The 25,263-nt window shown below is 45.7% G+C and overlaps 1 protein-coding gene across 1 annotated transcript; it reads right to left on the bottom strand.

The window, feature by feature from the left end:
• Nucleotides 1-3,206: 3,206 nt before the first annotated feature.
• LOC140385833 (tubulin beta-6 chain-like) lies at nucleotides 3,207-13,315 on the bottom strand. The gene is made up of 4 exons (XM_072468404.1): nucleotides 13,133-13,315; nucleotides 12,661-12,769; nucleotides 12,289-12,399; nucleotides 3,207-4,484 (listed from the first exon to the last, which is right to left on the bottom strand). The coding sequence occupies exons 1-4, from the start codon at nucleotides 13,187-13,189 to the stop codon at nucleotides 3,418-3,420; spliced, it is 1,344 nt and encodes a 447-aa protein (XP_072324505.1). The 5' UTR covers nucleotides 13,190-13,315; the 3' UTR covers nucleotides 3,207-3,417.
• Between the last annotated feature and the right edge of the window lie 11,948 nt (nucleotides 13,316-25,263).

Genomic DNA, 25,263 nt, shown 5'->3' with positions numbered 1-25,263 from the left:
ACTGATTGAATTTTAAAATATCTTCTCCCGAGTCATGGTGCTGACGTCAGGAGGAAGCGGTGTTTCTTGCTGGGTTCCAGGCATGTGCACTGATTAGCGGGCATGCATGCGCAGCGCCCCCACAGCGCCCCCGCATTTCTAAAGCCGGTCGCGGCTGTCATTTTTAAAGCTGCTCACAGCCGGCATTTTTAAAAGCTGGCTGCTGGAGCCGTTGCACGTTAATTTCCGCGATCAGGAACACCGTGATGGATGGCTCCACGACCCTATCTACACCCGCCTGCGACCCCAACTTTGAAAATGACTGCCCTTCATCTGGTTTACTCACGGTCGGATCTACCGTTTTAAATCAGCTGCTGGTCTAAGGCAGTGCCCTGTCGGGAGTATAATCAAAACAGATAATACTCACCAATCCATAGTCCTGCCTCCACCAACAGCCTGGGTGTATCCCAACCTCGTCATCATTTGCTGTGGGAGCGAATACAACTATTCAGCTATAGTGTACTTCACTCTCACTCACGAGTGATCGGATGGAGACTCTTGGAAGTTTTTAAACAAGGAATTTATTACAAACTGTAGCAAGGCGCCAACATTCCAACTAGTGGCATGCTAGAGAGCCCTAATCCAAGGATTGCAGAGTTATACTCTGAGTTCAGTTACAAGAAATTAGCATAGATCACTCAAAGGTGTACATTTGTTTCAAAATTATCTATGCCCATTCACAACTATTATGTGATACATTACATTGGAGTATAGTCATCCAATTGAATTATGGGTATATATGATAGCACCAGGCATGTAATTTTATTTAAAAATATATTTTGACTAGCGATGTATCAACTCCAAATTGTTGAGGTGGAGACACATGAGCTACAGCTGCTGTGTTCAATTGAATCCTTGTATGCGAATTGTGTAAAGCGTTCTCTTATGATTAGGTCCTTGACTGTTACCTGTAGACAGTCGGAGCTGAAACAACTGTTTTCTCATCACTAGTTTTCGATCTTTGAGGACTTAGCAGCTTGTGTGATTTTTAGTTTGCATCATTTTTAACCCTTTCATAGACTTAAAAGGGCTAAAAGACATGATTAAACAAAGGCAATGGTAATTTAATCCGGTAAAAGGATTGGTCAATGATAGGGTTATCACACATAGGGATGGAGGGGGGATTGGTGGAAAATGAAGTTATGGCAGCAATATCAAATAAATATTTTGAACTGGATTTTACAAATGATAGTGGAAGTGAGAATATAATGTATTGAAACGGATCCAGAAAAATTGATTGAACTATTCAAATCAAATTATTCTAGGGGCACTGCCAGGCTGGCATTTTGCCTATGCTGGGGATCAGGCCCGGGGGTGCTCTGAGGTCCAGATTATAGGTGAGCTACGGTGATGGGGGGGGGGGGGGGGGTTTGGGGTATTATAAGTCACACTATGTTGAAAGTGCCCAATAATATTTTGCATTTTGTAAATGGGACATAAAGAGTGAAATGGGACATAGAGTGAAATGGCTTTTGCAATCAATTAACTAGGGCACAGCGTTTTATAGAAAGGACTATCAAAACCTTCACTGCAGATTGACCAGGTTATCCCAGCTAAGCAGAGAGTGAATTGAGGTTTATAAAATTAGGAGTGAATAGAGAAGACTATTTTCCTCGTTTGAGGAATCAATGACGTGTCAGTGATCATTATCACTGGGAGGGAGGGAAAAGGTCAGGGCACTGCAATTAGTTTTGGCTTTTGTAAAGATCCAATACAAATATAATGGGACGAGTGCTGCAACCTTCCCGGTTCTGAAAGTAGGAAAAATGAAAGGAATGCATTGCCTAGTGCACATTGTACTTATTGGGAGATAGGCCATCTCCACACAAGATTCCCTTAAACCTTCAAGTTTTAGAACTTTGCTTTCAGGGAGGTACCAAAGAAGTCAAGATACTATCCATTGAAGGGGTAAAACCAAAAATTTTGCAAACACTCAGCACATCAGCTAGTGTCTGTGGAGAAACTGGAGACAGAAACCCAAGCTTTCTACCACCAAGAACAAGATCAACCGGCGCGTGGGACCACCACATCTTCCTGACTCAGAGCTCTATCAAGATCACTGTCGCTGGGTCAAAATCCTGGAACTCCCTCCTTAACTGCACTGTGGGTGTACCTGCAGCACGCACCCTGCAGTGGTTCAAGTAAACGGTTTACCATCACACTCTCAGGGCAATTTGGGATGGAAACAAATGCAGGACTTGCCAGCCATGCCCATATCCCATAAACAAAGAAGAATGAGAGGTAACCAGAGATTTCCAGCCTCCCCCACCAGAGCCATTGAAATCTCCATTCACATTGACAGTATGGGAAGATCCCACTGGCAATAGGCCTGAGGGACTAGAGTTTTCCAGCCATTGAGATTCTGGGACTTGGCAGGGTGGTTACAGAGAGGATGTTTCCCCTTATTAGGTGATCCCAAACTAGGAGGCATGGTTTAAAAATAAGGGGTGTCCCGTTTTAAAGATGGGAGATGGCAAGGAATTTCTTCTCTCCAGGGAGTGTTAGTCTTTGGAATATTCTTTCCCAGACAGTACTGGAGGCTGACTCATTGAATATATTCAAGGCTGTATGAGGTAACTTTTGATTGTCAAGAGAGCCAAGGATTTTGGGGGGGTGGGGTGGCATGAAAGTAGAGTTAAAGCCACAATCAGATCCATCATAATCTTATTGATGATCAGGCAGGTGGTTTTAGGGGCTCAATTGCCTGCCAATGCTCCCAATTTATATATTATTATATGTTTAAAATAACAGAAAATAATACTTCTAAAAAAAATATTGGTCCCTGTTCTTCCTTCGTAAATGTTGTTTATCTGTAATACCTTTCAATTTTGAGGAAGAGCCACAGAACGACACAGCAGAGGAGGCCACTTGACTGACAGTGGCTGCCCTGTACTTCCAAGTTATCTTTTCCATTCTCTCGGGTGGTACCCGGCTTTCTAAGTGCTCCAGTGGTTCTTGTTAAATTTATTTTGCCAGCATCTGTAACGCTCCACTTTTGAAGTAACTGTTTTACCAGCTGCTAACAAAGCTTTGCTACCTGGCGACCAATTCCACACTGGGGCAGCTGTGCAATGCAGGCTGACCTGCTAAAAGATCAGAATAACTAACCTTCCAGCATTAGGTGTCAGCATTTTAATAGGTTCAATCTAGAATACAAAACAAAACAGTTCTCATCTTGCTTGTTGATCGACAAGCTACTTCCAATATTTATTTTGAACCTTTTCAGTTTCTTACAGGTTGTTAATTATAAGCAAAGGCACCCCAACGAGGAGTTGGGAATAGACAAAAGTTACTTTTAATTAGAACATATATGTTAGAACCCGGAAATCTTGTATAGGTGTTGACAAAGGCAAATTGTTGAACAGTCTATAGTTTGCTTCATTGAGCCTCATCCAATTCTTCCTCATCCTCTTCAAAATCTTCGGCTTCATCAGCAGTTGCATCTTGATACTGCTGATACTCCGACACCAGATCATTCATGTTGCTCTCAGCTTCCGTAAATTCCATTTCATCCATCCCTTCCCCAGTGAACCAGTGCAGGAAAGCCTTTCTGCGGAACATGGCTGAAAACTGTTCCGAGATGCGTTTGAAGATCTCCTGAATGGCCGTGGTGTTCCCGATAAAGGTGGAGGACATTTTGAGGCCCCGGGGTGGAATGTCGCAAACGGCCACCTTGACATTGTTGGGGATCCACTCCACAAAGTAGCTGCTGTTCTTATTCTGCACTGCGAGCATCTGCTCATCAATTTCCTTCATTGACAAGGCCCCTCGGAACACAGTAGCGACAGTCAGATAACGGCCGTGGCGAGGGTCACAGGCCGCCATCATGTTTTTGGCATCGAACATCTGCTGGGTGAGCTCGGAGACCGAGAGGGTGCGGTACTGCTGACTGCCCCGGGCTGTAAGAGGGGCAAAGCCTGGCATAAAAAAGTGCAATCGAGGGAAGGGCACCATGTTTACAGCCAGTTTCCGCAGATCCGCATTCAGCTGGCCAGGGAAACGCAGCGAGGTTGTCACCCCGCTCATTGTCGCCGACACTAGATGGTTCAAATCCCCATATGTTGGAGTGGTCAGTTTTAAAGTACGGAAGCAGATATCGTACAGTGCCTCATTATCGATACAGTAAGTTTCATCTGTGTTCTCAACTAACTGGTGAACGGACAGGGTGGCATTGTATGGCTCAACAACAGTGTCTGATACTTTTGGTGATGGCATAACACTAAAGGTGTTCATAATTCTATCGGGATATTCCTCCCGGATTTTGCTGATCAGGAGTGTGCCCATGCCAGAGCCCGTGCCACCTCCCAGTGAATGAGTGAGTTGAAACCCTTGGAGGCAGTCACAGTTCTCACATTCCTTTCTCAGCACATCCATTACCGAGTCGACAAGTTCGGCACCTTCGGTGTAGTGTCCTTTGGCCCAGTTGTTCCCTGCACCCGTTTGTCCTAACAAACAAGATAAAGGGAAAAAAGACGTCAGGGTGACTTGAGCCAATTCCTGCTAGAATTATAATTCTATTCACAGTACAAGCATACAAATTCAGTTGCTTTTTTGTATCACAAATAGGTTTTGCTACATTTTTGTTCTTAAATAAAGATCTTGATGCATTTACCTCTGCAGTGCTTGTAAAACAAAGGTGGTTTTAAGGGAATTAGATTTGTATTGGTAAACATTAGAAATAAAGTACAGTTTTAAGTGGGTTTAATTTAATGTTTCTGTGCTTGGAAGGGTATAACATAGTTAGATTCATGCCGGACAAAGGTGTTTGTATGTGTGGGGGGTGGGGGTTGGTTATGTTCCAACTGTGCTGTATAGGGCTCATTTGACTAGATCCAGGATGAGTAGTAAGCATTATGGGAGGGGTCCGGCCAATCATGTGCACGTTTTGGTTACGGTCCGAGCTCATGGGGCTCTCGGTCTCCTTCCTGAGCACCATGTCAGCAATTCTGAAAGCTGGACTGGAGCCCTGTCCCAGAGCGGCCATATTTGGGGTGTCAGACTTGCCGGAGCTACAGACTGGTGTAGGGGCTGATGTCCTGGCCTTCACCTCGCTGATTTCTCAGGTGTGTGCTGATGGGTTGGAGGTCAGCTTCTCTATCCAGTGCCTCAATGTGGCTGGGAGATCTGATGGGAGTCCCTATACCTCGAGAAACTCAAGTACACCGTGAAGGAAGCAATCAAGGGGTCGTACCGAAGATGGCAGCCGTTTATTCTATATCTCAAAGAGTGGGTCACTGTTAGTTGCTAAAGTGTGTGGATGAGGGGGGGGAGGGGGGGGGGCGGAAATGTGTCATTTATATGTATCAAATCTCCCCGTCCAGTTGTAACATCAATTGGGATTGTAACAACAGTCACAACTTTTACATCTTAACAGCTTAAATGCAAATCCTGACTGACTTTGGTTCAATTGTCGAAATAAACCTTTTAAAACGAGTTTTCATGTGCACTTTTATATGGCATTAACACCAGTGGTATAAACTTGTTTTTAAAATATTTTTTGAAGGAGCCACTCAAATGACTGATGATACCAGCACTTGTGGGATATATACTACCTCATTGAAACTTTAGTTGGCCAACATTGGTCCTTTCAATATCTCAGCTGGGAGATGTGCAATAACCAAACTAAACTAATCCAAGCCAGACACTAGGGTTGCCAATCCTCAAGGATTGGCCCGGAGTCTCTGGGAATTGAAGATTAACGTCCAGGACATTCTCATTTTCTTTGAACATTTCTCTTCGCAAATTATAAAATAATGGGGGAAAAGGCCATTTGTCTGACGGGTGAGCATTGCCCAATTGGGAAATGAATCTTTTTGCTTGCCAATTAGCGTAGGAAGGCCGAGCATCAGAAGGATGATGTACTGGCCGACTAATGGCTGGAGTGTCGGGGCAAGGCATGTGATGAAACCTCCAGGAATACATTTAATCATAGTTGGCAACCCTGCTAGACGGGGTTTGAAACAGAAAATTCTGGAAAGACACAGCGGGTCTGCAGCATCTGTGGGGAGAGAAACAGAGTTTAATGTTTTGAGACCTTATGACTTCTTTGGGACTGAAGAAATAAGATCGGTCAAGGGACTGATTCGCGTTTCTTTAAGATTTGTTCCTTACCATGTTCAGAGGACAGCATAAGTAGTAAAAGTGGGAGGAGGCCATACAACCCTTTGGAGCCTGCTCTGATCCATACCACCATGTCTGATCTTAGACTTCAACACTCCTCTCCAGCCCAATCCCCATGCCCATCGACTCCCTCTCCTGCCCAACCCCCATGCCCCTCAACTCCCTCGCAGTTCAAACTTCAGTCGATCCCAATCTTGAATAAATTCAACGATTTGAGGATCCACAGCTCCTTGGGAGTAGGGAATTCAACAAATTTACATCCTGATAAGTGGCCGACCCCTTATCCTGACACAATGTCCCCTTTGTTCTAGACTTCAGCTAGGGAGCAACCACTCAGCATCTACAGTAAAGTCCTCTTGGAAGCTCATGTATATAAATAATTTAGGAAAATGAAACCTATGAAATTATGAATAGCGTACTGGGTTTTTCGGAAAATGCGAGTACTAGATTGCAGCTTCAATAAAAGGGGTTGATCTATCCGTGCATCTTTTTATTTCCATTTCTGTTAACCACCCCATCACAACCCATTTCCCTTCAGAGAGGATAAACCTTTTCAATCAGTCTCGAGAAAATTGTGGGATGAGGGACCATTAATTTCTCAGATTTTCCACGGATGTGGGATCATATATTTCTGATTTTCCATTTTTCTTTTTCAGAGAAAGAATTTTATTTCACAGTTTGTCTTGGGACCAACGTTCCCTGTAAGCTGTCTGGGTGGATGGTCGTGCTGCAAGTCGCACACGAGTGGTATTCCCTTCTGATGCATACATGCACGGCTGTGCGGCAATCTTAAAGGAAGAAAAGGGCCATGCACAGTCAAGGGATGTTAAGAGGGAACAATTGTGTGGGACAGAACTAGCTTCATTTTTCCCCTCCCCTAGTTGTTCAATGGGCATTAATCACAGATGTGACTGGAGTCACATGTATTAATTACAAACTAAGGGCAGTGAGTGCCCTTCCCAAAAGGTAATTAGCGGACCAGTTGAGTTTAGGATTAGCAGGTTTGTTGAATTCAATTTACTAACTTGCCAAGGTAAGATTTGAATTCCTACCCTCATCTGTGTAGCTATCTAATATTACAATTACTAGATTATTGTACCTACATCCACAGAATCCCTACAGTGCAATAGGAGGCTATTTGGCCCATCAAATCTGCACCAACCCTCCAAAAGAACATTCTACATTGGTCATGATCAATGTGCAGGGGAGTGGGCCAATCTACCTAACCTGCACATCTTTGTACTGTCGGAGGACCCCGGAACATCTGAGGAGAACATATGAACTCCACATAAACAGACAGTCATCCAAGGCCCGAATTGAACCAGGGTCCCTGGCACTGTGAGGCAGCTAACCACGGAGAGCCAATTTCCTCGGATGGTGATGTCTAGCACGAGGGGACATAGCTTTAAATTGAGGGGATATAGATATAAGACAGATGTCAGAGGTAGGTTCTTTACTCAGAGAGTAGTAAGGGCGTGGAATGCCCTGCCTGAAACAGTAGTGGACTCGCCAACATGAAGGGCATTTAAATGGTCATTGGATAAACATACGGATGATAAGGGAATAGTGTAGATGGGCTTTAGATTGGTTTTACAGGTCGGCGCAACATCGAGGGCCGAAGGGCCTGTACTGAGCTGTAATGTTCCATGTGCCACCTTGTCGTCCATATTTCGAACCTGAATGACCCTCCTAGAGACCAGAAGGAGATCAGGACTTATCATGCGGGATAAACCAATCACAGATTGGGTGTTGACATTTTAGAAATGATTCATTATAACAGCCGATACTGTGGAATAGCAGCACCATAGCGAGCTGAAAGCTAATCTTTGTTTTGCTGTAATTTGCCTCTTCAGCTCTCCCAAATTATCTGAAGTCCAGACAATAAATTGCAGAGTGTGCTGATTGAGGTCACAGCCACACTGCTGAATAAGCTGAACACTTTCAAACTGCTGGAATCAGCCTCACTGTAGCGCGTTGGTCAGGATTTCCAAAGCAGTGGCGTTATGGACTGAAGCAAAAAAAATGTGTTGAGGTCATTCCAGCTGCATCATTTCATTGTATTAGCCAATTGGAAAGAAGTGCAATGAATAAGAGTGCATTTACTTATCTGGCACCATTAGAAACACTGTTTTGTAGCGTTACAGAAACCAGATGTCCACTAAAATCTTAATGGCAGGAGTGTTTTTTTTGTGTATGATACATTGAGACGTTACATTTACATTCTAAACCCTGCCCCCCCCCCCCCCCACACACACTCCCATGTGATTAGAGGGGCCACGTAAATCAGTAACAGCTGCTGATTTGCAGTCTCTCAGTTTTAAATTCCATTATCGTACAAGCTGCAGGGATGAGGGTCAAAGGCTCTTGCAAGTGAATCTTAACAGCACCATTCCTTTGCAATTATGCAATGTTGTCCTGTTATACAGATGTCTATATTTGAAGAGAATGAGATTAAAACTCCACCTCCAGTACATCAATAGTCAAGGCAGTGTAAATCATTTTGGGTTTCTCCCCATGCGATGGCCAATAGGAGCTCTAGCTCCAGCCAGAACATCATTAGTTGTTAAAAGCTTGATAGCTAAAAAGTTGTGATCTACACCAACCTGCAGGAAAACATCCGGTTTAAAATAAAACTGGGCCTCTGTATTCAGTAGAGGAACCTCAAGACGTTCAATACAAAAGGAAAGACAGTCACACAGAAAATAACTGCACAAGCTTAGGCTGCAAGCTGAAGGCATGCAGTCGACATTGTTATTTTGAAAGTTAAACTTAATCATCAGTGTTGATGGTGTTCATTAAATTCACGGCAATTTTATTCCAAATTTAATTTAATTTGCTGCATACTTTAATTACTTTCCTATTTTCTACACTTTTACCGCAACCCCCCCCCCCCCCCAATGAATGGAGGACAGTCTGGCAAGTTAATGGAATAATGTATCCGCAGAATAAGTGTTCAGTTTGCTATCTTGGTTACAAATGGCAACTATATCTCGGTTACAAATGGCAACTAACTTAAGATTATCATTTATTTCAGATTGTTTGGTTGGTTGCAAAGTAAAACTTCACCAGTAAAAAATGTTTTGGTGCCGAGAATCTATTTTATACCATTTTACAGGTCATCTGTCCCAAGCCATATTCAGGCATAATGTTGTTTTCATTCACTGGAGGAGGGAATTCCAGGATTTTGAACATATTTCCAAACCAGGGCAATGCATGACTTAGAGGCGAAGTGAGTGTACAGGGATCTTTATCTAGCACAAGCTTCCTCCTTATTTGCTCTTCCTTCTCTTGCACAAAAGGAAATAATTCCTTTGTTACACCTCCATCCCTCATTAATTAGCAGGCTATTCAACTGTGAGGCATGTCACAGTTAACCGTAATGCCATTCTCCGTGTGTCCAGCAGCAATCACTAGCTAGTGAGGCAGTTGTTTCCTCTCTTGGCATGAGGAGGCCAGTCATAGCAGCTTAATAAACCCAGAAAAAAATTAAACTGAGTTTCCTGTTCTCTTGGGGGCATCAGGAAGCTACCCTGCCGTCCAATTCAATTCAAATGGGCAGGTCAATGAATAGCCTCAGACTTTGTGTGACCCCCCCCCCCCCACAAGCAGTGATAATTTGTGGGAAGGGGGGGGGGCACTATGAGTGGTTTAGTGTGGGGACAGACATTAGATGTTGGGAGGGAAGGGCGAGCTGATCATGCCCCATCTCGACTCCCTTCCTCCACATCTCCCTCATGGGGAGTGAGAGAGTTGATGAAAGGGCAGGGCTGCTCCAAATTTAAAAAATGAACATCTATTCCCAGACTTTTTGCAGCCTACAGCAGTTCAGTCGGCCACGACCACCAAATGAGGATTTAAAGGGACCTTGGAGCTGCCAGACATCAGTCTGAACGTCATGGGGGCCATTGCGGCCTCAATGCAATACCCCAGAAATCTCAACCTCACTGGCAGGATGCAACTTTCAGTTTGGAAATAGGATTTGAATATGGAACTCCCTGAAAAGGTGAATAGGGTAGATGCATTATAAATGCATGAGAACCTGGATAAACGTAGGAGGAAGAAGGGAATAGGAGATTATGCTGATAGGGAGAGATTGAAATGAGGTGGGAGGAAGCCCACCCAGAGGATAAACATATGAACCAGTCAAGTCGAGTTGCCTATTCCTCTGTTCTAAGTATTAGACAATCCTTTGTTGTAAATGGCACTTTGCAGATCCTGAAACAACAAAAGACCTTCCAATAGCTCAGTAAGAAGTCTCAACACCAGATTAAAGTCCAACAGGTTTATTTGAAATCACAAGCTTTCGGAGCGCTGCCCCTTCATGAGGTAAAGTGGAGGCAGGTTCACAATCACAGCATAGCTGTGAGGGGAGTCTGTAATAGACTGTCTCCTTTATATGGGCAGTCCATTCATTGACCTGCCCATTCAGTAGCTCCATACCTGGTAGAGGGGAATGTAATTTGAACAGTTAGTTGAATGAGCCTTCAGTTGAGCTGTGGATGGTTCCTCACCCATTATACGGTCTATTTCTATTAGCAGAGTACAGTTACACAAATGCATATTGGCACCATGGGTTGTCAGTGAGAAAATGTCATAAATGAACTCAAGATGAAGGTAGCAAAACACATGATGGTGAAAGGAACAAAAGGATAGAAGTATAGTCGGAAGCATAAAAGTGCAGAGACATTGAAAGATCAAGGGAATGGGAAAATGTGTGGCAAATGGTTTTCAACCTAGACAAATGAGAGGTCAGAATGGGGAAAGAACATGATACTTTCCAAATGATACCCCAAAGAGACTTGGGGATCCAGGTACATAGGTTAGTCAAATGTCATGAACAGGTTCAGAAAAGAACATTGGCCTTTAAATCTACAGAACTAGAATACTAAGGGGTTAGAGCTATCCAGAACCTTGGGAGTATTTTGAGTACCATACCTTAGGAAGGCTACATTGACCTCTGGGGCAGTGCAGTGTAGATTTCTAAGAATGATATCTGGACTCCAAGGGTTAAATTACAAGGAGTGATTACACAAACTAGGGTTGAACCTTAAAATGGTTCAAGAGCAATTAGGGAGGGGCAATAAATGCTGGTTTAACCAAATCCCATGAACAAAAAGAATCCTTGGAATTTTAGAAGGCGATTTGTTTGATATTTTGTGGGGAGTTAATGAGGCTAGAGAGAGAAACTATTTCTGCTGGTGAAGGAGTCTAAGACTGGGGAAGATGCCGACTAAATAGTCAGATCTTTTGGGGTGAAATTAGGAAACATTCTTATTCAAAGGGTGGTAGAAGTTTGGAACTCCGTTCCGCAAATGGTATGGGCGGCACGTAGCACAATGGTTAGCACCGTTGCTTCACAGCACCAGGGCCCCAGGTTAAATCACCAGCTTGGGTCGCTATCTGTGCAGAGTCTGCATGTTCTCCCTGTGTCTGCGTGGGTTTCCTCCCACAAGACATGCTGTTAAGTAATTTGGACATTCTGAATTCTGCCTCAGTCTCCCGAACAGTCGACGGAGTGTGGCGACTAGGGTCTTTTCACAGGGTAACTTCATTGCAATGTTAATGTAAGCCTACTGGTGACAATAAAGATTATAATAAACTGACTCCAGGCGAATTTTGCATTGTCCAAAGGTTATGAAGTGGTACTGGGCAAAAATGGGCATATGGATTCCCAGGATCTGTAAGGTAGAACCCATCCCACCATCAATTTAAGCCCTTTTCATTGGTTTAAGGTAGCAATCAGGGCACATTTGCAGCAAAGGCTGTATTAGGAATGAATGCTGTATAAAAACATACTGAAACCAAAGACGCCCCAATGACACAAATAGGATTGAACCTATTTCTTTGAGAATGTTACTTTTCCAAGACTCGTAAATACCGTTGTGAATTGCTGACATGTGGTTTTCATAACTCTCTGCCTGCCTTTCGAAGGGAATATTGATTAGGTTCCTTATCCTTGGGGACTGTTTGGGAAGGTTTTCCGACGACAAAAAAAAACAATCGACCAGAAATGGATTTGAAACTGGGAGAGGAAATGAGAATGTAGCAAATGGCATTGCATTTGTAATCTGTACAGCACAGCAGCGTCGAATTACTGGCACATTACTAACTGGCCGACAAATGACTCACCGAAGATGAAGTTATCGGGTCTAAAAAGTTGTCCTAAATTACCCGATCGAATACTGTCCATTGTGCCTGGCTCCAAGTCCAACAGGATCGCCCTGGGAACATATTTCTGAGCTGAAAAAATGATTTAAAAAAAACAAACATTACAATGCATAAAGCGTTACATATGAAAGTGTAAAAAGTTAGCTACTGCATAAAATGTCAGATATGAAAGTGTAAAAAGTTAGCTATTGCATAAAATGTCAAATATGCAAGTCACAAATCCGTGTAAATGTCACCCCCATAAGCAGCCGGCTGTACCAAGGGTTTAAATTTCTCAAGGAGATCAGAAATCCACCTTTGCTGACTTTATTTAACTAGAGGGAATAGACTCACACATCGCCTCGTTGTAATAGACATTGATCCTCTCCAGCTGCAAGCGAGAGTCTCCATTGTAATTCCCCTGAGGGTCGATTCCGTGCTCATCACTAATCACCTCCCAGAACTTGTAAAATAAAGAAAAAGAAGCAAAAATTAATGTCCGCGCGAGGGTAGAAAAATATAACAAAAAAAACCCTGATCCAAATGAGAACAAAAAAAGTGAAGTTGAACTTCCAGTTTCTCCTTCCATTTAGACCTGTCCGCTTTTAAAGAGATTCCAATCTCAGTCCTTTGAGATACAATTCACCTCATCCCCGTCAAATCGATCACCGCCGGGGCTGTGTGCATCTGATAGTCCAACGGGATTTAGAGAACCCAGGAATAAATAAACCTTCCTTGAAGCAGACTGGGGAGAGATACAGCAGCCCCACCCTCCCAGTAAGCGGTGTTGTTGTTGTTTACACTGAGAATGCAGACTTGACTTCACCTTGCTTCCGATTTGGTTTCCACATTGGCCGGCCTGGATATGGACTATTTCGCGCATTCTGCTGCTCAGTAGTGGCCTCCGCTTCGCTTCGCTCCTGTCCTGATTTTCCTCAGCCCAGCCGCCGCCTCCCTCTTTGCCTTTTATATGGAGGATGTGAGCCAGACCCCGCCCGTCCCCATTGCTCTGCTCAGCGAGAGGCGGGAACCTGCAGCCCAACCCTTTCCTCAGCGCTAACTCAGGCAAATGGACACTTCAGATACTATTTTACATTTCCCCAACAAACTTCCGCCCGTTCTTTTTGTGTGTGTGGCTTTGCTAATAAAAAATGAATTTTAAAAGCCTTTATTGCCACAAGTAGGCTTACATTAACACTGCAATGAAGTTACTGTGAAAATCCCCCAGTCGCCACATTCCGGCGCCTGTTCGGGTGCACTGAGGGAGAATTCAGAATGTCCAAATTACCTAACAGCACGTCTGTTGAGAGTTGTGGAAGGAAACCGGAGCACCCGGAGGAAACCCACGCAGACTCCGCACAGACAGTGACCCAAACCGGGAATCGAACCCGGGACCCTGGGGCTGTGAAGCCACAGTGCTAACCACTGTGCTACCGTGCTGCCCGTCGTCAGGAACCACACTCGTCCGTTTAAACTTCCCTTTGATGCTCCAATTTCACAGTAACTTCATTGCAGTATTAATGTAAGCCTACTTGTGACACTAATAAAGATTATTATTATTACTCACAAGTGTTTGGCTTGAAAGTATGACGCATACAGCACACAGAAGGAAGCCATTCAGCACCTCTTCTCTGCCCGTGCTGTCATTATGAATAATCTGTCCTTAGGGGCGCTGGAGGAGAAGTTTGGGATACCCCCGGGAAATGCGTTCAGGTACATGCAGGTGAGGGCATTTGTGAGGCGGCAAGTGAGGGAATTCCCATTGCTCCCGGCACAGGGGATTCAGGACATGGTGGTTTCGGGTGTATGGGTCGGAGAAGGCAAGGTTTCGGCGATATATCAGGAGATGAAAGAAGAGGAGGAGGCTTCGGTAGAGGAGCTGAAGGGCAAATGGGAGGAGGAGTTGGGGGAGGAGATTGAAGAGGGTCTGTGGGCTGATGCCCTGAGGAGGGTTAATTCCTCTTCCTTGTGTGCCAGGCTTAGCCTGATACAGTTTAAGGTTATTCACAGAGCGCATATGACAGGGGCGAGGCTGAGTAGGCTCTTTGGGGTGGAGGACAGATGTGGGAGGTGCTCAGGAAGCCCGGCGAATCACGCCCACATGTTCTGGTCGTGCCCGACACTGGATGGGTTCTAGAGGGGTTTCGCGAGGACTATGTCTAAGGTGGTGAAAGTCCAGGTCAAGCCAAGTTGGGGGCTGGCACTATTTGGGGTGGCGGACGAGCCGGGAGTGCAGGAGGCGAAAGAGGCCGGTATTCTGGCCTTTGCGTCCCTGGTAGCCCGGCGGAGGATCTTGCTACTATGGAAAGACGCGAAGCCTCACAGTGTGGAGGCCTGGATAAATGATATGGCTGGGTTTATCAAGTTGGAAAGGATAAAGTTTGCCTTGAGAGGGTCTGCGCAGGGGATCTACAGGCGGTGGCAACCGTTCCTAGACTATCTCGCGGAGCGTTAGAATGAGGTCAGTCAGCAGCAACCCAGGGAGGGTGAGGGGGGGGGGGGGGGGGGGCGGGTGGAGGGGAGGGGGGGTGTCTCTTTCGGGGGGGGTATATGGGTGGGCGGGGAAGGGGGTTTTCCTAGGGGCACTGGAAAAAGGAAAAACATAAACATATGGGAGAGTCAGTATGTGCGGGAGGAACCCATTGTACAAGTTCTGTATTATGTTGGATTGATATGTTTATGTTTTGTTCTGTTCTTTTCTCTTTTTCTTTTCTGTTACGGGGGGGGGGGGGTTTAATTGGTTGAAAATTTTTGTTGGAAAAACTTTGAATGAACATTTTTTTTAAAAAAATGAATAATCTGTCCTATTAGTATGGGTGCTGCTGCCCATTAGGACATCCTCAGACTGTGACCCCTGGTTCTGGACTGCCCCGCCTTCCGGAACATCCCTCCTGCATCTACCCTGTCTAGTCCTTAATATTTTATCGGTTTTCTATGAGATTCCCCATTTTTCATCTCGGCAAGATTCTTGTATTTTTCATTTCTTGGGCGGCACGGTAGCACAATGGTTAGCACAGTTGCTTCACAGCTCCAGGGTCCCAGGTTCAATTCTCGGCTTGGGTCACTGTCTGTGCGGAGTCTGCACGTTCTCCCTGTGTCTGCGTGGGTTTCCTCTGGATGCTCCGGTTTCCTCCCACAGTCCAAAGATGTGCAGGTTAGGTGGATTGGCCATGATAAATTGGCCTCAAAATCCCAAAAAGGTTAGGTGGTGTTACTGGGTTACGGGAATGGGGTGAAGGTGTGGGGTGCTCTTTCCAAGGGCCGATGCAGGCTCGATGGGCCAAATGGTCTCCTTCTGCGCTGTAAATTCTATGATTCTATGACTTATTCCAGGAGGCTGCCAAGTTGTGAAGGAGTGATTTATCTTGATAATCCTCTTACTTTAAAATGGTTTTATTTATGTTGTTGGATTTGTGTTTGTATCCCTGTATATGTTAAGCCTGCTCTTCTGTTTCATAGAATCTCATAGAATTTACAGTGCAGAAGGAGGCCATTCGGCCCATCGAGCTTGCACCAGCTCTTGAAAAGAGCACCCTAGTTAAGCCCACCACTCCACCCTATCCCCGTAACCCTGCAACCCTTCTAACCGAAGGGCAATTTAGCATGGCCAATCCACCTAACCTGCACATCTTTGGACTGTGGGAGGAAACCGGAGCACCCGGAGGAATCCCGTCTGAAACCTTTATTACTGATAAAGATGGCGGGGATTGGGGGGAACTCAAAGAGATCTTCCTGTTAGTATCTATGTATCATTGGCCATAAGCAGTGCCCTGGAGAGTAGGTCATTCATTTAAAAGAAATACTTTCATTAATATCGGGCTTTTCATGGCTACCAGATATCTTAAAATGTCTCACAGCCGATGAAGTGCTTTTGAAATGTAGTCACTCTTGTAATGTAGGAAATACAATGTGGTAATTGTTGTTAGGTGTTGGATACCATTCAGTTGGTCTTAATGATGTCTATGTAAGTTAGCTATATGTATTTATTAACTTTTCTTTATTCTTTCATGGGATGTGGGCATCGCTGGCTAGGCCAGCATTTGTTGCCCATCTCTGGTTGTCTTTAAGATGAGTTGCCTTTTTGAACCACTGAGGTCCATGTGGTGTAGGTATGCCCACAGTGCTGTTTGGGAATTCCATAAATTTGAGCCGTGAACAGTGAAGGAACGGTGATATAGTTCCAAGAAAGGGTGGTGAGTAGTTTGGAGGGGAACTTCCAGGAGGTGGGGTTCCTATGTATCTGCCATCCTTATCCTCCTAAGTGGTGGAAGTTGCAGGTTTGGAAGGTGCTATCAGAGGAACCTTGGTGAGTTGCTGCAGTGCATCTTGTAGATGGTATGCACTGCTGCCACTGTGCATCGGAGGTGGAGGGAGTGGTTGTTGATGATGATGGATGGGGTGCCAAGCAAGTGGGCTGCTTTGACCTGCATGGTGTCCAGCTTCTTGAGTGTTGTCAGAGCTGCACTCATCTAAGCAAGTGGAGAATACTCCATCACACTCCCGCCTCCGCCCTGCAGATGGTGGACAGGCTTTGGGGAGTCAGAATATGAGTTACTCTCCATGAAATTCCCAGCCTCTGTAGCCACAGTATTTATATGGCCAGTCTATTTCAGTTTATGGTCAATGTTAATTCCCAGTATTTTGATAGTGGGGGAATTAATGATGGTAATGCTATTGTCCCTGTCCAACAGGTTTGAGATTCTTGCTCTCTGTGAGGTCGGGAACGGGGACTGCAGGTAAGATGAGCAAACTAACCACAGCACCTTGGTACAGGGAGCCATTTAAGTCGGGGGGAGAGAAAATAAATGTAATTGGGGATAGTATAGTTAGGGGCGTAGACACTGTTCTCTGTAACCAGGTTCGAGAATCCCGAAGGTTGTGTTGCCTACCTGGTGCTCGGGTTCAGGATATCTCATCTGGGCTACAGAGGAACTTGGAATGGAAGGGTAAAGACCCACGTCTTGTCCACGTAGGTATCAACGACATAGGTAGAACAAGGGCAGAGGTTCTGCTAAGGGAGTATGAAAGACTAGGAGCTAAATTATAAACCAGAACCAAAAAGGTAATAATCTCTGGATTACTACCTGAGCTATGAGCTAATTTGCACAGGGTGAATAAGATTAAGGAGGTAAACGCATGGCTCAAAGATTGGTGTGGGATAAATGGGTTTGAATTCATGGGACATTGGCACCAGTACTGGGGAAGAGAGGACCTGTTCCAAAGAGACGGTCTTCATTCGAATCATGCTAGGACTAGAGTCCTAGCGAATTGCGTAACTGGGGCTTTAAACTGAATAAGAGGTTCAGTTTTGGGGAAACTAGAAAACCCAAATTAATGCGATGTGGCGGATGGTTGCCAGAAAATAAAGGTGAGGGGCAGAACAGGTGAATGTTTTTATGCACCAAGGAAATATAGAAGAGTAGGGAAATTTAACAGCGGAACAAATTTAAAAACTTTGTATCTAAATTCACAAAATTAATGAGCTAACAGCGCAAATAGAAACAAAAGGTTATGACTTGGTGGGGATTACTGAAACATGTTTACAGGGTGACCAGTTCTGGGAATTGAATATACAAGTGTATGCAATGTTTCAGAAAGTTAGACTGAAAGGAAAAGGAGGTGGTGAAGAAAGGTATCATTGCTGTAATGAGAAATGACAGAAGTACTGGAGATCAAGGTATGGAATCAGTCTGGGTAGAAATAAAAAGTAGCAAATGGAAAAACTCCTTGGCAGGGGCTCCTGATGTGGCCGGGGGTGAGTGTGCAGAGCAAGGTTTGCCAGTATAACTGGCTCGCTGGACTGCATTTTGAGAGAACGCAGGACAGGTAAGGGGGGTACACTTGGAGGATTTGAGGGTCCCGGGGGGGGGGGGGTGGAAGCCCTAACTGCTGATGGAGACTGAGGCAGTAGTCCACCCATATTCAATATTGCATTGTGAAGGATGTTGGATTGGTTGACATCTATGTGAAGTCTCAGGTCGCTTCCAATGCCGGGCATGTGTTTCATCATCAGTTACTCAGGGTCCCTCAGCTTAACCACAGCCGGTAAGTTGCTTAAAACAATGGCATCCCACCTGGGTCTCTCTCTATGTCCCTGGGCCCTCCTCGTGTCATGACTTTCTGGTCCACCTTCACAACTGAGTTATCTTCCTCCGAGTAACGTAGGCCTTATACTCTCGTGTTCTGTTCCTCCTCTTCCTATGATGACATGGGGCCTTTCTTGCACTTGTCCTCTAAGTGTCAATCCCTTCTGCTGTGCCATGTCCTGAAGAGGTCTACGATGGGCGGCATGGTAGCACGGTGGTTAGCACTGTTGCTAAACCGCGCCAGGGTCCCAGGTTCGATTCCCGGCTTGGGTCACTGTTTGTGTGGAGTCTGCACGGTCTCCCTGTGTCTGTGTGGGTTTCCTCCAGGTGCTCCGGTTTCCTCCCACAAGTCCCGAAATAAGTGCTTCTTAGGTGAATTGGACATTCTGAATTCTCACTCTGTGTACCCGAACAGGCGCTGGAGTGTGGCGACTAGGGACTTTTCACAGTAACTTCACTGCAGTGCTAATGTAAACCTACTTGTGACACTAATAAAGATTACTATTATTATGACCATGTGGAATACCCTGGCAAGCGTGTATTGTAGGGGCCCACCAGGAATAGTCAGATTGGCCTTCCTGAAAGTGAACCCTCGGAAGGCGACGGGCCGGACGGGATCCTTGGTCGTGCACTCAGAGCCTGTGCGGACCAGCTGGCAGAGGTGTTTGCGGACATCTTTAACCTGTCCCTACTCCACTCCGTGGTCCCCACCTGCTTCAAGAAGACGACCATCATACCGGTGCCAAAGAAGTCACAGGCAACGTCCTCAATGACTACCGTCCGGTGGCCCTGACATCAGTTGTAATGAAGTGCTTCGAGAGGTTGATCATGAAGCGCATCACCTCCATACTCCCAGAACGCCTTGATCCACTGCAATTCGCATACCGTCGCAACCGGTCCACACCATACACCATTTCCCTGGCCCTACACTCATCCCTAGAGCACCTCGACACCAAGGATTCCTACATCAATCTTCTATTTATTGACTACAGCTCCGCCTTCAACACCATAATCCCAGCCAAGCTCACATCAAAGCGCTAAAACCTAGGACTTGCCTCCCCACTCTGCAACTGGATCCTCGATTTTCTGACCAACAGACCACAATCAGTAAGAATGAATAACAACACCTCCTCCACAATAGTCCTCAATATCGGGGCCCCGCAAGGCTGCATACTTAGCCCCCTACTCTACTCCCTGTACACACACGACTGCGTGGCAAAATTTGGTTCCAACTCCATCTACAGGTTTGCTGACGATACGACCATAGGGGCTGGATCTCGAATAATGACGAGTCAGAATACAAGAGCAAGATAGAGAACCTAGTGGAGTGGTGCAGCGACAACAATCTCTCCCTCAATGCCAGCAAAACCAAAGAACTGGTCATTGACTTCAGGAAGCAAAGTACTGTACACACCCCTGTCAGCATCAACGGGGCCGAGGTGGAGATGGTTAGCAGTTTCAAATTCCTAGGGGTGCACATCTCCAAAAATCTGTCCTGGTCCACCCACGTCGACGCTACCACCAAGAAAGCACAACAGTGCCTATACTTCCTCAGGAAACTAAGGAAATTTGGCATGTCCACATTAACCCTTACCAACTTTTACAGATGCACCATAGAAAGCATCCTATCAGGCTGCATCACAGCCTGGTATGGCAACTGCTCGGCCCAGGACCACAAGAAACTTCAGAGAGTCGTGAACACCGCCCAGTCCATCACACGAACCTGCCTCCCATCCATTGACTCCATCTACACCTCCCGCTGCCTGGGGAAAGCGGGCAGCATAATCAAAGACCCCTCCCACCCGGCTTACTCACTCTTCCAACTTCTTCCATCGGGCAGGAGATACAGAAGTCTGAGAACACGCACGAACAGACTCAAAAACAGCTTCTTCCCCGCTGTTACCAGACTCCTAAATGACCCTCTTATGGACCGACCTCATTAACACTACACCCTGTATGCTTCATCCGATGCCTGTGCTTATGTAGTTACATTGTATATGTTATGTTGCCCTATTATGTATTTTCTTTTATTCCCTTTTCTTCCCATGTACTTAATGATCTGTTGAGCTGCTCGCAGAAAAATACTTTTCACTGTACCTCGGCACACGTGACAATAAACCAATCCAATCCAATCCAATCCAGGTCGATGACCTGTTCAATGTCTGGCCTGGTGTGCAGGTGGCTCTCATTGTACAGTTGCGGATGCTCCGTTTCAGGATCTCACAGGGAAGTTATGAGCCACCTTGTCACCCAGCATTCCTCCACATACCTGGGGGGTGAGGTGTAAGAGTTGAGGCAAGTTTGAATGTCAGTATAAAGGCAGTAATAGCAGCTTCCTGGAAAACATGTACAATGTGCAGAAAGTTCTTCCTGTTGTCACACATCAGCTGAACATTTCTCAATGGTTGCACCTCCTTAATGACCACATGGGTGCAGCCAATGGTCTCCTGGACCTGGGGGAACATAGGAATATGAAAATAGAAGACGGCCTAGAACATTCAGCCCCGTCATTCAATGATAAAAATCAACATAATTTTGAAAGCTGACCACAAACCCATGCATTATCTCGACTGTCATCTCTGGGTGGCATGGTAGCACAGTTGCTTCACAGCTCCAAGGTCCCAGATTCGATTCCCAGCTTGGGCCACTGTCTGTGCGGAGTCTGCACGTTCTCCCCATGTCTGCGTGGGTTTCCTCCCACAGTCCAAAGATGTGCAGGTTAGGTGGATTGGCCAGGCTAAATTGTCCTCTAGTGTTCAAAAAGGTTAGGTGGGGTTACTGGGTTACGGGGTGGAGGTGTGGGCTTGGGTGGGATGCTCTTTCCATTGGTCGGTGCAGACTCGATGGGCTGAATGGCCTCCTTCTGCACTGTAAATTCTACGATTCTAGGAGTAATCTATAGGTCTCCAAACAGTAGTTCTGCAATGGGGCACAGTATAAACCAGGAAATACTGAGGGCTTGTCAGAAAGGTACGGCAATAGTCATGGGTGATTTTAACTTGCACATAGACTGGAGGAATCAAATCGGCAAGGGTAGCCTGGAGGCAGAGTTCATTGAATGTATTAGAGATTGTTTCCTGGAACAATGGGCGGGATTCTCTGATCCTGAGGCTAAGTGTTGTCGCTGTCGGAAACGCCGTCACGTTTCTCGACGGCACCAACATGGCCTCAGGAGCAGCGATTCTGACCCCTACAGGGGGCAGCTCGGCACTGGAGAGACCCGCGCCGCTCCAGCTGCCGATCCCAGCGTCAGATTGGCACCACGGGGTCTGCGAATGCACAATGGGACCAGCGCCAACGCGCGCATGCGCAGTGGGACCTGCATGACTGCCGCGCATGCGCAGTGGCTCCCTTCTCCGCACCGGCCCCGTGCACCATGACGTAGGGCTAGAGGGGCTGGCATGGAACAAAAGAGGCCCCCAGCCCGAGAGGCCGGCCTGCCGATTGGTAGGCCCCGATTGCGGACCAGGCCACAGTGGAGGCCCTCCCTGAGGTCGGGGACCCCCCCCCCCCCCCCCACCAGGCCGCCCCCCGGATGCAACCACGCCGAAGTCCCGCTGGGTAAGAGGTGTGAACGGCGCCGGAGGGACTCGGCTTTTTTGGCGTGGACGCTTGACCCATCCCGGGCCGAGAATCAGTGGGGGAACCACACCGGCGCCAATGGTGCCGATTCTCCGCTCTCCGGAGAATTGGCGGACCGCGTCGGGGAGGCGTGGCGCGATTCGTACCAGTCCCAGCGATTCTCCGGCCCAGCCCCGGGGTGAGAGAATCCCGGCCAGTATGTTGGGGAACCAACCAGGTAGTAGGCTACTCTGGATTTGGTATTGTACAATGAGGAGGGATTAATTGATGATCTCCTGGTTAAGGATCCTCTAGGGAATAGTGACCATAGTATGGTAGAATTCAAAATTTAATTTGGGGGGCGCGAAAGTGGACTCCCACACTAGTGTTCTGGAATTAAACAAAGGTAATTACATACGCATGAGGACAGATTAGGCCTGAGTAGAGTGGGCAGGAAGGCTGAACGGTTGGACATCTGATGAACAGTGGCACTTGTTCAAGGAGATATTCAATTCCTCACAACTAAAATATATCCCAGTGAGGAAGAAAGATGGTAAGAGGGGTAAAAAAACATCCATGGCTAAACAAGGAGGTTAAGGACAATATAAAGACAAAAACTAAGGTGTAGCGTGTGGCAAAGAGCAGTGGCAGGCTAGAAGATTGGGAAACTTTCAAACATAAACAAAGGGATACTAAAAAAGTAATAAAGAGAGCTAAGGTAAATTATGTAAGAAAACTTGCGCAAAATATGAAAAAGAATAACAAAAGCTTCTGTAAGAACATAAAAGGGAAGAGAGTAGCTATGGTGAATGCTGGTCCCTTGGAGGTTGAAACCGGAGAGTTAATAGTGGAGAGCACAGAAATAGCGGAGATGCTAAATCAATAGTCAATATTGACCAATAAATCAACTTCGGTAGTAGGGAAGATGCTGGAATCTATCATCAAGGAAGAAATAGTGAGGCATCTGGATGGAAATTGTCCCATTGGACAGACGCAGCATGGGTTCATAAAGGGCAGGTCGTGCCTAACTAATTTAGTGGAATTTTTTGAGGACATTAACAGTGCGGTAGATAACGGGGAGCCAATGGATGTGGTATATCTGGATTTCCAGAAAGCCTTTGACAAGGTGCCACACAAAAGGTTGTTGCATAAGATAAAGATGCATGGCATTAAGGGGAAAGCAGTAGCATGGATAGAGGATTGGTTAATTAATAGAAAGCAAAGAGTGGGGATTAATGTGTGTTTCTCTGGTTGGCAATCAGTAGCTAGTGGTGTCCCTCAGGGATTAGTGTTGGGCCCACAACTGTTCACAATTTACATAGATGATTTGGAGTTGGGAACCAAGGGCAATGTGTCCAAGTTTGCAGACGACAAAAAGTGCAGAGGATACTGGAAGTCTGCAGAGGGATTTGGATAGGCTAAGTTAATGGGCTAGGGTCTGGCAGATGGAATGCAATGTTGACAAATGTGAGGTTATCCATTTAATAGAACATAGAACAATACAGCGCAGTACAGGCCCTTCGGCCCACGAAGTTGCACCGAAACAAAAGCCATCTATTTTGGTAGGAATAACAGCAAAAGGGATTATTATTTAAATGATAAAATGTTAAAACATGCTGCTGTGCAGAGAGACCTGGGTGTGCTAGTGCATGAGTCGCAAAAAGTTGGTTTTCAGGTGCAACAGGTGATTAAGAAGGCAAATGGAATTTTGCCCTTCATTGCTAGAGGGATGGAGTTTAAGACTAGGGAGGTTCTGCTGCAATTGTATAAGGTGTTAGTGAGGCCACACTTGGAGTATTGTGTTCAGTTTTGGTCTCGTTACTTGAGAAAGGACGTACTGGCACTGGAGGGTGTGCAGAGGAGATTCACTAGGTTAATCCCAGAGCTGAAGGGATTGGATTACGAGGAGAGGTTGAGTAGACTGGGACTGTACTCGTTGGAATTTAGAAGGATGAGGGGGGATCTTATAGAAACATATAAGATTATGAAGGGAATAGATAGGATAGATGCGGGCAGGTTGTTTCCACTGGCGGGTGAAAGCAGAACTAGGGGGCATAGCCTCAAAATAAGGGGAAGTAGATTTAGGACTGAGTTTAGGAGGAACTTCTTCACCCAAAGGGTTGTGAATCTATGGAATTCCTTGCCCAGTGAAGCAGTAGAGGCTCCTTCATTAAATGTTTTTAAGATAAAGATAGATAGTTCTTTGAAGAATAAAGGGATTAAGGGTTATGGTGTTCGGGCCGGAAAGTGGAGCTGAGTCCACAAAAGATCAGCCATGATCTCATTGAATGGTGGAGCAGGCTCGAGGGGCCAGATGGCCGACTCCTGCTCCTAGTTCTTATGTTCTTATGTTCTTAATACTTTGCCTCAGTTTTCACGGTGGAGGACACTAGTACCATTCCTATAAGAACGGGCAATTCAGGGAGAAAGGGAGGAACTTAGAACAATCAGCATCAATAGGGAAACGGTACTCAACAAACTATTGGGATTGAGGGCAGACAAGTCTCCTGGGCCTGATGGCCTACATCCTAGGGTGTTAAAGGATGTGGTAGCAGATCCATTGCTGATAATATTCCAAAGTTCCCTGGACACTGGAAAGATTCCAGTGGATTGGGAAAATGCTAATGTAATGCCCTTATTCAAGAAGGGAGGGAGGCAGAATGTGGGAAATTACAGACCAGTTAGTTTAACATCTTTTCTTGGGAAATTGTTCGAATCAATTATCAAGGAGGTAATATCAGGACATTTGGAAAGTCAAAACACTATCCATCTGAGTCAGCCTGGTTTTATAAAAGGCAAATCATGTTTGACTAATTTGCTATAATTCTTCAAAGATGTAAAAGCAAAGTGGACAATGGGGATCCTGTAGATGTAGTATATCTGGACTTCCGGAAGGCATTTGATAAGATGCCGCACAGAAGGTTGATTCACAAGGTGAGATCACATGGGATTAGGAGTAATTTACCAGTTTGGATAGAAGACTGGCTGATGGACAGAAGACAGAGAATCGGGATAAATGATTCTTATTCTGGATGCAAGATGTAACTAGTGGGGTGCCACAGGGTTCAGTCCTCGGGACCCAGCTATTTACAATCTATATAAACAACATGGATAGAAGTTTCTATAGCCAAATTAGCAGACAACGCAAAAATAGGTGGAAAGTAAGTTGCAATGATGAAATAAGAACGTTACAAATGGATATAGGTAGGTTAGGTGAGTGGGCCAAAATGTGGCAGATGGAGTTTAACGTGGATAAGTGCGAGGTCATGAATTTTGGTCTGAAAAATGGGAATGCAAATTTTTATCTTAA

Source organism: Scyliorhinus torazame, chromosome 11 (assembly GCF_047496885.1).
Source record: "Scyliorhinus torazame isolate Kashiwa2021f chromosome 11, sScyTor2.1, whole genome shotgun sequence".
Taxonomy (NCBI): Eukaryota; Metazoa; Chordata; class Chondrichthyes; order Carcharhiniformes; family Scyliorhinidae; genus Scyliorhinus; species Scyliorhinus torazame.
The sequence above is the reverse complement of the archived record's forward strand: the minus strand, read 5'-3'. Positions and strand labels throughout refer to the sequence as shown.

Bases quoted from the DNA above. Each gene is read 5' to 3' on its own strand.
- LOC140385833 (XM_072468404.1), bottom strand. From the start codon at position 13,189: ATGCGCGAAATAGTCCATATCCAGGCCGGCCAATGTGGAAACCAAATC. The intron at 12,770-13,132 runs GTGAAGTCAAGT...TTATTTTACAAG, and splicing joins GAAACCAAATCGGAAGCAAG to TTCTGGGAGGTGATTAGTGA. The intron at 12,400-12,660 runs GTGAGTCTATTC...TCATTTTTTCAG, and splicing joins CTATTACAACGAGGCGATGT to CTCAGAAATATGTTCCCAGG.